The following is a 14071-nucleotide window of genomic DNA, read 5'->3' on the forward strand; positions in this document are numbered from 1 at the left end:
GAATCACCCATAAATGAAAGGATCATCATAGAAAATGTGGAGTAGCACAATAATGGAGATGGGAGGAGATTGAGCATGGGAGGAATGGGGGAATTTTAGATAGGGCAAAAGGGAGGGAGAGGAAGGAAGGGGGCAGAGGAGTAGGAAAGACAATGGAATGAAATGAACATTATTACCCAAAGTACATGTATGCAGACATGAATGGTGTGACTTTGTATATAATCAGAAACATGAAAATTGTGCTCTATATGTGTACTATGAATTGAAATGCATTCTGCTGTCATATATAACAAATTAGAATAAATTTTTAAAATCAGAGCAAAACAAACAACAAATAGTAAACAGCTTGCAATACCGACTCCTTTAGTGCTTGCCAACAGTGTCATCAGCCACTGGATGGCAACCAGCAGGACTCCTAACCAGGATTTTCTCAGCACAAACATAATGGCCTGGCAACTAGCAAATTAATGGGATATCTATTTTGAAAAGGGGCCTATTTCAAAAATTCACTGTGTAAAAAATAACTAGGATTCAAATAGAGACATTTTCTTTTTATATGACTCCACACTGAGACCAGTGTCAAAAGTCTGCATTTGGATAATCAAACAAATGTACCTTACACTAAACTTTTATTATTCTCTTCATGGTAAGCAATTACATTTTGATTCAAAGTGAAAAATTCACAATCAAGAAAGTGAAGAAAATGGAATTTAGTTGGTTGCTTTTTTAGTCCAATACTGGCTGAACAAACCCAAACCTGTAAATAACAACATTGAAGGCAGGCAATAAGGGAAATTGGCAGAAAGGCAGACTTACCACCAGTCTTGAGGCCAGATCCATTTGCCCCAGTTTCTCAAGAAGGTTATAGATAAGGCCAGTCTGGAACAGGGCTTCAGTGATGGGTGCAGTATAGCTCTCATTTCTAAGATAATCAATCAAATCAAAGGCCCTCTGAAGAGGCACCTTGCCTAGGCTAATGGATGAAAGAACAGGAAATGTGAAAATACTGAAACACACAGAAAAATTCTATGAATGTTGGAGAGCTTTATGGCTAGATGGCTAGTCTCAAGGATCAGAAATTTAACCACAGAGTAGAATCCTGTACAGTTAAAACTCAGTATTATCAACTTAATGTTCATGTGGCCAAAGGTTAAAGATGCATTCTAAGACAAAGATATACAATATCTCATGTTTTATTCTACAAGTCACCTGTGAATTTCTTCTGATTCAGTAAAAGTATCCCAATGTCTTGGGTGAGAAAAGACGAACAACACTGATTTTATTTATTTAATAATTGTATTTAACAGAAGAAAGGGAATGGCACAGACAGCATGTGAATCAGAAACAAAAACATTTTATTTGTTGTTTTGTGGAAATTTATCCACTGTGAATTTAACTTTAGGCACTTTATATAAAAATCATAGCAGTGACGGTTGAGATAATACAAGAAGGCCACTACATAAAAAATGAACCAAAATGAAGTTAAGAGTGGTCAAGTAGAATCCTATTGAATGTTCCTCATGCTTTTAGGCCAATTTATCAATCTAAACTGGTAATCTCTTCAAAGACTATCTTTACAATAGGCCACTGTCATTCTTGGCTGTGGGATTGTATAATATATGAAGTGGTTGGAAGGCAAGTAGTCCACAGATAAGGAGACTCTCGCCATGAGAGGTGTCCATCAAGCCAGCAGATGGGCACTAAACATCACACTTAAATCCCACTGCTGATTAAAAAGAATTCTCTCTGTGAAACCAAAGGAAGTTTGAACTCTTACATCAATTTATTCAGCAAAAATATGTATTCTGCTTGTTGGTATCTGCTCTTGAATTATTATTAAATTCTGTTGTATGTTTCTTAACTTTTCAATATGTTTTTTAGCTGATGTTCCAAAACCATTTTTCTTTTTCTTTTTTGGTGGTACATGGGATTGAACCCAAGGGTACTGTTACTGAACTACATCACCAGACCCCACCCCACCCCCTGTTTTTTTTTTTTTTTTTGAGATAGAGTCTCACTAAGTTGCCAAAGGTATACTTGAAATAAACTTGAGATCAATCCTGCCTCAGCCTCCTGAGTCACTGGGTTTGCAGGCATATACCACCATGTCTGTTAGTAAACCATTTTTCTGAACTATACTTTACCCTCAGTAATTCATCAAAACAAAAACTCAAAACAAGCATACTCTACCCTGCAAGTTCAAAGATGTTGTTGATGAGGTTGGCTCGGTCTTTGTCACTCAGAACATAAGGATTTATTTTCAACTGTTTGATTAGTGCTGCCCAGTCATCGTCTGCATAATGTACAATATAATAGCCAGTCATGTTTGTATTGACTTTGACCCACTGTACTTGTTCTGTAAGATTGATGATATCTAAGACCAAAAAAAGAGAGAGAGAGCGAGAGAAACATTGAGAAGGAAATATAAGAAAAAAAAGTTAAATGGGCACTTTTATAGTTAATATAACATATTTTTATTTTTAATCATTCTACTAAGAAAGTGAATGCCGGTCTTCTGGTGCAATTATTTTCATGTTAACAAAGATTGCCACTCATTCACTTAAGGATTATTTATTCACTGGGCATTGCTGTTTCTAGGGTAGGCACTGGAGAGCAAATGGTGAACAGGCAGATATATCTTTGCTTTTATGATCTAATGTAGCCCAATAAGCACAATGTCACATAAGTGCCATCAATGGAGGAAGAAAATATGAAATTCAGTAAAAGCATGCAGAATGTTTCATCCTGTAGAAAAGTCTGGAGAGGTCTCTCAGAAGAAATGATGTCTAAGTTGTTATTCTTGTAAGTGATTTCAGATTATGTAGATGTTAGCCAAGTGACAAAGGTTCAGTAGGGACCCTATGTGTTCAAGGCCCAGAGAAAGTGTCCACAGGGCCCCTGCAGTGAACTGGTCCTAGTTCATTACAGCTGGAGGAGAGAGGGAGAGAAAGGGAAAGTATGTGTACTGTGGGACAGCAAGGAAAAACAGAGAGAGAAGTGCATGCACCACTCAGTCTTTTGTTAAGTTAGAGAGGAAGAACAACAAAGCCATTCAGAAAAGTCACATAATTCAAAGTTAGCAAAATAACATTAGGGTAGGCTTATGGTTTCATTAGGTACAAATAATTGAATAATAGAATAATAATAGAAAGCCATATTTGCTTTTTGGACCCCTACCATTTTTATAGCATACACACACACACACACACACACACACAAACACACACACATATATGCATATATATACACACACACACATCTCATACATATATATGCATACATGCACATAGACACACATATATACACACACATACACGTCATATGATAATATATATATTACATACGCACATATACATGTTGAGAGAATTGTTAAAAATTTCTAGCCAATTTTTTCAACTGATATACAAATAATGAAAAGCTTAATTGATTACAAGATATATGTATGAATTTTAAAAAATCCTTAAAATTACTAAACAAGAATGTCCCTTAAAGTTGGCAATAAGGATATAGTTTCAACGTAATAGGGGTATGCTTTTAAGCATCTTGACGTTTACTATTTATTAGCGTATAAGCCCCATGGGCTTACTATTTTGTTCCCTGCTAATCTATCAATCCCTAGAACAGTGTATCTAGCAGATGTTCAAAAACATCTTTGAAGTAATGAAAGAGACTGTATCATGGCAAACAGTTTCCTATCATATGTAAATAAAGTTTGTAGATATTTGTGATACTATTTTTCCATTTTAAAGTAATCAATACTTTGATTTTTTTTTAATTACAAGAGAAAGAAGAGAGAAGAAAAGTAATCTAAATTCAGATAATGATAGCATTTTGGAGTGCATTGCCTGTCAAGCTTTTTCCCATGTATGCTTTACCTAACTAAAATTTCATATAGTGGATTTATATGCATTTATATTTATGCTGCTTTTCACCTATCAGATCATCCCTCCATTTTCCATTGTTCTCAGATGCACTGTTCAGAAGTGCATATGAAGATTCATAACATTCCACTTTAAGACTATCACAGTTTAAACAATCTTCTATTTTGAAACATACAGACTTTAAATTTTTTCATCATCTAATTCTTTAGTGAATTGTTTTTGTATATAAAAATGCTTGAGAATCCTTGTAAATTCAAGGATTATTTATTAGTATCTGAAGCTTTAGCGTTTGTCAACTTCAAAAGCATGAATTATTTAAGTTTATCAGATTCATTTAATATCTTTATTAATCCAATTCTATGAAAAAAGACATTCTGATCAAGTCTTAACAGGACATATCCGTTAATCTTTTTCTTTTTTTCTTTAAAAAATTCCATACTCATTTCTGTTGTACTGCTGATATAGCAGCAGGTGGGAAAGATCAATTAGATTAAATCAGTTTATTTCTTTTCCAGGGCAGAATGCACTTCTAAGGAGTATTTGTAATGGCAACAGCAGCTGCTCTAAGTTGAAATCATTTTTAATAAACCTATGACTAATAAAATTAACTTTATCATGAGATAATCTAAAAAATATCAACATTCTCCAGATACCAAACAATCTCCTATAAAGCTTTTTCCAAGAGAAGACCTTGGGAGGAAGGGCTACAGAGCCCCAAATCTCCATTGCCCAAAAAAAGGGAGACAAAGATTGGCAATAGTTCTACTGGATGGACACAAAAATTATGAAATATTGAGTATCTTGGATGATAAGAAACCTGCCTTGTTGTAAACCTAGCCAATTCCAGATGGTAGAGAGGAGGAACCCAGCTGGGAGTATATTTGAAATTATTACTGTCATCAAGTTGACAGAACATAAACAATGCAGCCAATAGTATTGAGAGTTATCATTTAAAGCATCAACAAACGAGTCCCTTTTGGGTCTTCTGAATGACCTAGAATGGAGGACCTTAAAACCACAGGTATCAAAATTAACAGCTCTGCATACAAGGAAGGGCAACTACATCCTGCAGTTCAAATATGGATGAGGCCATATTCATATGTTTTTAATTTATTATAATCATTAACAGATTAACAGTCCAAATTTCACAGTCCATTGAGTAGTAAAAAAGAGTAACTCAGATGGAAGAAACCCAGATGAAGTAATCTGTGAGTTTTTAAAAAAGCCATTTTTTAATGAACTATGAAAATCAACTACTGTTTTACAAAGAAACATTAAAGCACTGAAACAGTAAACATATTTTACTACAAATAGTTACAAAATTTCATATCTGATTTGCTTCTAGGGGCTAGCATAACACATGCAGTTGAACTACATCCCCTCTTGTTAATATATTCTTTAATACACCTTCCTTTCTTTTATTTTATTAGGAAAGAGCAAGAGCAGAGAATGGCACATGATGAATATCTTCATTATATTCCTTTCTTTTTTTTTGGTAGTGAGGCGTGGGGTAGATTTACTAGGGATTGAACCCAGAGGTGCTTAACCACTGAGCCATATTCCCAGCCTTTTTTGTTTTATTTTGAGACAGGGTCTCACTAAACTGCTTAGGTCCCTGCTAAATTGACAAGGCAGGCTTTGTATGTGAGATACTCTTGCTTCAGCCTCCCAAGCTGTTGAGATTATAGGCATGCACCACCATGCCTAGTCATTATATTCCTTTTCTTCTCTTTTTCCAAGTGTCTTTCCATACATCACATGTCTTTCAGTTTCACAAAAATATTTCTGGAACAATGATACACTTTAAAAAATGTGAATGTTTCCAGTTAGATTTAAAATAAATATCTCCTATAGTTAAAGAGGTTACATTTGAGTAAGATGTGGATAAAAGAAGGAAAGGAAGGGGGAAAAAAGTGGAGAAAGAAACATTGGTTTAGTGTAATTTCTTTGACATGTAGCCTTGAAAAAATGGTCACATTTAGGTCTTCTTATGCACACAAATAACTGTCTAAAATTCATACATATGGGGAAAATTGACAAAGACATTGACCAAATATAAACTCCTATATATGACTGAACTAACTCACCAGCAACCTTGGAAATAGAATATTAGATAATATACTATAGATTTAACAAATCAAAATAATAACCTATAGTCAAGTCTTATAGCAGAGGCCTGAAGTCACCCTCTCTGAATAGGAAAAAAATGAAAATTCAATTAAAGTAAGTGTAATTCTCAGTGGGAGTATAGAAATCAAGGAAATTCAACTGCCCTCAGCATCAAACATTTTTTTGTAAGAACAGAACATTTCAATGTGGGTTCTCAAAACCTGACTGGCTGCTGGGAGCCATTAGCCAAGTAGGTATGACAATTTCCTTGCCAGCGTACCCCCATGTTTCTTAGTGGAAGGACTCCTGGAAGGTGACCTTGCTCAAGGACCAGGGCGGATCAGTGCTTAGGGTGTTCCTGGTTTAGGATAATCTGAGTTTAGGGCGTTCCTGGTTTAGAATAGGGCGTATCCTGCTGCCTGAGTTCCTCTTGAGTTCTTAGGGTCAGACAGTATTTTGGGGAGACAGAAGCCCAGTGGAGGTGTGGATTTGGGCAGAGAACGTGGATTTCCCCAGAACGTGTTTGTAGAAGGCCGGTGTGAGATCGGGAATAAAGAATTGCTGTTTGAATCTACAAAGCTGTGAGTGGCTCGTGATTTGTGCCCAGCCAGACTGCGGCAACTGGCAGAAATTAAAGCAGCAGCAGCAGCAAGGGAAATAAGCAGTTGAGAAGAGGAAGTAATAGTCATATATGGGTCATATATAGGTCAAGTTCTGTCTCTAGATTAAACCAACTATATTACATGGCATTTTGTATTTTCCCCTTAAAGAATTTGAGATTATTTTCAAATAAAGGACAATAAAATATTTCATCATATTTTGAATATGTTTTCTATATTTTTATAGTTACATCTGAAATTGAGTAATCTCATTACAGACCAACATTTATTCATTCGATAAATTTTTATTTGTCTACTGAGTGCTAAGTTTATAAGAGTGACTCATACAGCCATGATCCTTACCCTCAATGGGGGTATATATCAAACACAGGAATAGACATTAAGGGAAATAGTACTTGTAGAACAAGTGGAGAAGTAAAGGATGTTATTAAAAAACACAAATAGGACATCTACCATGTCTTGGGGCAAGGGAGGTCCTCCCAGAGCAAGCAATGGCTGAGGTAATATCTAAATAAAAGGAGATCCAGGAAGTAAGGAGGCAAGGTTACTTCTCAAGAAAAGTAAATAGCACATGCAAAGACCCAGAGATGAGAGGCAGTATGACGTGTTTTGAGTTGTTGAAAGAATTTTTGACCAGCAAAAGAAGAGAACAGCTGGGGTGGTGGCTCAGTGGTAGAGCACCTGCCTAGCATGTATGAGGCACTGGGTTCAATTCTCAGCACTGCATATAAATAAATAAGAAAAAAAAGAGAACATCCAGTAAAGGCTAAGAAAGAGAAATCTAAAGCAGGAAAATGTGAGCTAATCTATGCAGAATGAATTTCAAAGAGTTAAACAAGCTCACATGTAAACTGACCTAAAATAAATAGACAAAAAGATATTTCTTATTGTCCAATTATTTCTAATACCATCAAAATTTTAATAAAATATCAGGAGGTTTGCTAAGTTTATCCTTATACGTTTATTTTAAATGTTGCAGCCATGTTTTGGCTGTGATGCTGGATAAAGGAAAAAAATTCATTTACTCTCTCTGTGGTCAGAGTGTCTTTCCAAGTATCACTTAAAGTTTATAGTTTTGTTTTACACCAGAGAAGGCAGCATTTTTTAAATCTTCTAGCCACACTAGATTAATCAAAATAGGGTGACATCACCAACTGTTCCTAGAGTTTAAACTGTTGTTGTTATTATAGTAACACTTCATTGCAGTTTTGTAATAAAACTGCAATAAAACTGGCACATTCATATATTTCAAATGGCATTCAACTGTTATCCCACAGAAGAAGGACAATGTAGTCACATGTATTGAATTACAAGTGGTGACACAGTCTTCATTTTTGAGAAGAATTCCTAATAAGTTTATATAATGGAAAAAACTTAAAGAGCCAAAAATTTTATTGGGGAATTTATTTTAAAAAAGGACAAATGATGAATCAGATGTTTAATAAGGGAAGGCTATGTCAATTATTGTATATATCTTTTTTAAGAAGGCATATGTACATAATGATTTCAACCAAGTGAAAAACTTATTTTAAAAATGACTAGAAATGCCAGGTGTGGTGGCACATGCCTGTAATCCCAGCAGCTTGGGAGGCTGAGGCAGGAGAATATGAGTTCAAAGTCAGTCTCAGCAAAAGGGAGGCACTAAAGCAACTCAGTGAAACCCTATCTCTAAATACAAAAATAGGGTGGGGATGTGGCCAAGTGAACTCCAGTTCAATCCCCAGTACCAAAAAAAAGGAAAGAATCATGATAATAGTTATGATAGGATAACATTTGTTCTTCATTTCCTCAGTTTTTTGTGATACGGATACACTATGCTTAAAAGTTTACTTTTTGAAAAAGAACAGCAATGATAACAGCTTGCTTTTTTATAGTACATAATTCTTGCCAGGCAATATCATCATAATCCTATAAAGTAAGTATAATTACTATCTTTATTCTATAGTGAAGGGATTGAGATTTTAGAGAGGTTACATGATTCAATTAAAATCACACATGTAATAAATGATAGAGCCAAGTAGTGAACCATACAATGAGGCTACAAAAAGCCATCTCCTTCATCCTAAGTACATTTGCTTCTGAAATACACGGACTTGAATACCACATCCAAATTCAAAGAAGTTTTCCCTTTTTCATAAATTAAAAACATCATTACTGATTTCTACAGAACCCTTTTAAGATGGAAATTTTTAGGATACATAGTGTAGTTTATCACATTGGTTGTTAACAGATGGGCAGAAAACACATTTCAATTGCTTTTAATAGACTGCTTTGCTTGTAGGTCAACATGTACAAATTGAGCATTCCTTATCTGAAAAGCCTGGGATCAGAAATGTTTTATATTTGGAGTTTTGGCAGGGGTTGGTTGTTTGTTTTTTGGACTATTTGCCTAGATTTTACTGGGTGAGCATCCCTAATTCAGAAATCTGAAATGATTCAAAATCTGAAACATTTTGAATGTCATGTTAGATCCAAAGTTTTAAATTTTGGAACCTATATCACATTCACATTTCATTATCTCCCTTCTCCTTGCTATGATAGTTTCCTGCTCCATTTTCTCCTTGCAAAAAAGGTATGCTACATCTGCAATACATATTATAATAATTATTTGCTCTAAACCTAAGTCATGAATCAGGCTTTATCATATTATATATATGAATCATCTAGGATTCTTGTTAAAATGCAATTACTATATTCCATCCCTAGACAGTAGATAGTAGATAACACTTTTATAAACTGCTCTGTTTCTATTACTTCTTATTTTGTAAATGTGAAATATTTATCCAGGAAATAAAAATAAAACATTTGCTATTTCTTGTCAAGACTGACAGCACATTCCCTGTGACTTTTTGTACCTTATTTCTTATAATTAAAGACCAATTCTGTGTGAACATAGAATCAATCTCATTTTAATCACATCTTGGATATATGATTCATAAAATAAGTTGACAGGGTATATGCACTGGAAAGTGTAATGTCTGATTTGCTCTTTGGTCAGATTTTTTAAATTATGCTATTAGCAATTTCTTTTTTAGGAAGGTATTAGTTATATTCAAACCTGATTTCTTGTCCAGTAGTGATACTGATCGATATTTTGAATAATTTCTTCCATCAGTGACATAGGATATTGGAATATGCCACAGGTAACTGTAAAAAGAAGATATTGTAAGATTATATCTCTTCCCAATATTTCACTTAGTTACACGTGACTTCTTGGTTTAGGGATAGAAAGGAGAAATTTAAGCTATTCCCAGAGAAGGATAATCGTGTTAAGTTTCATTAGAATGTATGATCACAAAACATTTAAATATACTTCATTTGAGGGTACAAAAGACACAACACAGAAACGAAGAGTATATACCTTATATCTAAAGGCTGAATTTCAGGCTTCGTATTTAAAAAGAATCTCTCTTGCTGTATGAAAAGTTTTGTTCCTTTCCTTTCAACAGTCACTAAAGGAAACCCTTTCTGCAGGGTCCATGTTTTCATCATTTTCTTTACATCTAGTGTTTTGTTTGTAACCTACAAAAAAAAAAAAAAAAAAAAAAGAATAAGGTATTTTTACTTTAAGATAAAAAATTAGTTAAAATTTTTACAGTTTTATTTGTACCCTTCTCTTGTTCCCGAGCACATTCTATCAAGACAATATTTAATTTTAATGTAAAAAAAAAGCATTAACACTGCATTGAGTTTACACATCTAATTTAGGTACACAAGCAAGTTCTAAAAGAAAAGAAACCTGGAACAGAACTGACTGAAAACTGAGGGTGTAAGAGAGGCACTGTGTCAAAAAGCAGCATGTGCTTTTAGTGCTTTTAATGAACTAACAGGTTTCATTTAGATAAAAAAATTCCTAAATTCCTTAAAATTAAAATTCCTAAGAAAGTAGAAGTGCTCTTTTAGGTTACAATGCTAACATTTAGAAGATAAGACTAATGATATGTATTCTAGAATGGAAAGAATTGCTGTTCAATTCTTGAATCAACTGAGGCAAGATTTTCTTCATTCTCCTATGCTCTGCTTCGTGTTAGCCAGGGAGCAGCAGCAGGAGCAGCAGTCGGATCTCTTGACTAAGTCTCTTTAGAGAATACTGGTAAACTTTTTTGATGGTCACACATATAGTCTTTCCCAGAAAACACAAGAAATTATCTGAAAAATGTAGAATCTATTGTCAGATGTTTGCAGATCTCTAATGCCATTATCCCTAAGACTGGCATCAATGTTTAGGAAGCAATTTTTGAACAATTGTCTCTTTAAAGAAAAGAGTTGAATTTATGATTGAAATTATTTTTCTAGATTACATCTAGATTTGGATTGCTAGCAACTAAGTCACATGCAGATAAATTCATGTTATACTACTATGCAAACCTTACCTCAATCACCATATGCCTATTTAAAGCACAAAAGGATAAAGTGATTCTTCCCAAATTCATTGTGATATTACTCTTATATTTCTAGTGGCTCTGGTCTCCTTACTTATGGACCAGAGGGTGGTAAGGAAAGCAACATGCTTTGGAGTGTTTGAAGCAATACTGAAGTGAAGAGCCCAATGCATGATTTGATGTGGATGCTGGAAAAAGCTGAGTATAATGTTATGGACCAGGCTGGGATGGGACTACACTATGGTCCAAAAGTTGGAGTCAGTGAGGAAGACAGAAATATTTTCTAAATGCCAAGAGATAAGATAATGGGTATAAAGTAAAAAACATGATTTTCAACTGAAATGCTACTATATGATTATAGAATTTGGAATCAAGTGTTAGGTAATAAGAACTGAAACCTTTCAAAAAGAATTCAGAGTAGGGAAGGAATATCTTTTGAGCAAAAACTTAACAGCTAGAAAACACCAGAATTCACATTAGGTAGCAGCAGAAAAAGCATATGGAAAGGAGCCAAAACAAGGATTCTTAATCCAACATTCATAAAACTTTGAAAATGTGCAATGATTTGTGGTTTTCTTAGAAAATATGGCCAGAAATTTCATGCAATATTTCAGAGCATGAAGAACCACTGATCTAGATCAGAGTAAAAAACTAAAATGCTTGTCAATGTTGTACAGTCAACATACACTCATGCAGCAGGCTAGGTTCACGACTGCTTTAATGCATAACATCTACCTAACTACACCATATATTAGAATATCTGTAGGTAACAAAATCCAAAGAGTTAAACGATCCTAGGGTAGCATACAGTTTGTGGCAGTTAGCCTGTGACATATCATCTACTTAGAGGAATGTGGACTCAAAAGACAAAGAGATTACAGGGGACAATACAGAATGGTGAATGGGAGATTTAAAAAAAAAAAAAAAGAAAAAAAAACTAGGAAAAGAGATTTTTTTTAAAAAATCAAATAACAAAGATACAGTAATATCCTTTAATATGGGATAATTTCCCTTTTCCTAACAAAGTAGGAATGGACAATAAAGTATGGAAACCCACCTTCTTTTTTTTTCAACAATTAAGCACAGCACTTTCATTTCATGACTTTAAATTCAGTACTGTATTCACAAATATTTTTATGCCAATTGTATAACTGATATACCATAGCCCTCTCTCTTAAATAATTATAAAATACTTTGCAACCACAGACTTATTTGCTTATGTGATAAAAATATAAACAGAAGAGCTCCTACTGTAAGAAGACAGAACTTAAATAAATTATCTGGGTCACTCACCTCATTAAAACTATCCCAGAGATCATCACTTTGAATGGATGCATAGCTATGATTATGCAGGTAAAGAATGATAGCATGTTGAAATACATCTTCACTAAGGTAAGTTTTCAGCATCAACAAGAGGGAAGCTCCCTATTTTCAAAAACAAACAAAAAAGTGAGGAAAAAGCAAGAAAACAATAGAATATTATAGGCAATAGAACCGAAAATCTGATATTCAAAACATTCTGAACATGTACTTTTACATGTTCAATGTAGTTATACTATCTCATAGCTAGATGTGGATGATGTTCAAATGTCTTAAACTTATTTTAAGGAATTTGAAAAAGAATTAATGGAGTTACATATTCATGTGTACTATTTTTTCCATGAGCCATTCTATGTGGTCTATCAGCACACTTACTGTTTCAGTATTAGTGTTGAAATGCTCAGTTTTCCTATTTTAATAGAAGAGCATGCTCAATTTTCTGTGGCATCCCTATGTCCATCCCTAATTCTTGAAGTGCCAGCTCCATTTGTGAGCATATACTGCTACAGACACAATGAATCAGCAGAATTCACAAAAGCCTTTCTTCTAGGTAGTGCATTACTTTCTAATTTTAGTATGCCATGTTGCTGAAGTAGCCAGAATCTCTCTTCTTCCTACAGAGTCATTTCAAATATGTACAGAGCAGCAAGCATACACTGATAATTCATAACCAGCTATGCAACTATTAAGACCACACTATATTCACTCATACACACGTCATCATTCTGGCTCCACCTCCTCTGTGAAGCCTTTCCTTATTTGAAATAGTAATCATTTCTGTCCATCTTCAATAGCAATTTATATTACTTTCTGCATTGGTTATATATTTATTTCCTCTTTTAAGCTGCACACCAGTTGGGGGAATAATTAAAAAAAAACCTCAACTATAGTAATTAAAACAGAACCTCAATGCCCAGTAATAGGCACTAATATTTTTTGAATGACTTTCACTTCTGATAAAAATGTAACAGTATTAATTCATTAAGATTATCAGTACAGGGGGTGGGGCTGTAACTCAGTGGTAGAGTGCTTGCCTAGCATGTGTGAGACACTGGGTTCAATCCTTAGCACCACATAAAAATAAATGCAATGCTGTCCATCAGCAAATAGAAAATAAAATAAAAGATTATCAGTACATATAAATTTAATGCCCTACATTTTATACCTATTATTTTTTTCTATAAATTTAAGTACTCATTCTTGTTCCAAAACAATTCCCCTTTTGTCCTATATCACCACCTTTCCTCTCTGTACTGTAGCATTACCATTAACAAAATAAAAACTATTTAGCATTCCTAATTTTAAACAAATTTTTAAAATCCCCAACTTTTCTTAACTTCACTCTCTCCAGTTATCACTGCATTTCATGCCCCTTCTCTTTTTATAGTAAGACTCTTCAAAAATGTAGTCTGCATTTTCTTTTGAGCCCTCTGCTAGCCATCACTTCACTGGCAGTGCTCTTATCAAGGTCACTATTAAATTCTCTGGTACCAAACCAAAGTCCATTCTCAGACTCACTTATCAACCCACTGGCAGTATTCCTTGAAAGTCTTTATGCACTTGGCCTTGTGATTTCATTCTTGACTTTCTCCCTATTCCCTGGCATCATACTTAGTCTACTTTGCTGGATCCTTCTCATCATCCCAGTGAGTAAATTTGGTGTATATCCTGGCATTTTCTCTTTAAATCTCTTTTCTTCTCTACCTAATTTGCTTCTCAGTTGATCTTCTCAACTTCAGGGGTTTTAAATGACTCTGTA

The 14071-nt window shown here is 34.3% G+C and overlaps 1 protein-coding gene across 1 annotated transcript in view; it reads right to left on the reverse strand.

The window, feature by feature from the left end:
* The window catches only part of Lnpep (leucyl and cystinyl aminopeptidase), a 95943-nt gene that overhangs the window by 20237 nt on the left and 61635 nt on the right, over positions 1-14071 (reverse strand). The window contains exons 9-13 of the mRNA XM_076856983.2: positions 12286-12417; positions 9972-10132; positions 9669-9757; positions 2191-2374; positions 817-973 (exon numbers count right to left, since the gene is read on the reverse strand). Coding sequence (XP_076713098.1) covers positions 817-973; positions 2191-2374; positions 9669-9757; positions 9972-10132; positions 12286-12417 — 723 coding nt within the window. The remainder of the gene's footprint in view (positions 1-816; positions 974-2190; positions 2375-9668; positions 9758-9971; positions 10133-12285; positions 12418-14071) is intronic.

Source organism: Callospermophilus lateralis, chromosome 5, assembly GCF_048772815.1.
Source record: "Callospermophilus lateralis isolate mCalLat2 chromosome 5, mCalLat2.hap1, whole genome shotgun sequence".
In the NCBI taxonomy this organism is placed as follows: Eukaryota; Metazoa; Chordata; class Mammalia; order Rodentia; family Sciuridae; genus Callospermophilus; species Callospermophilus lateralis.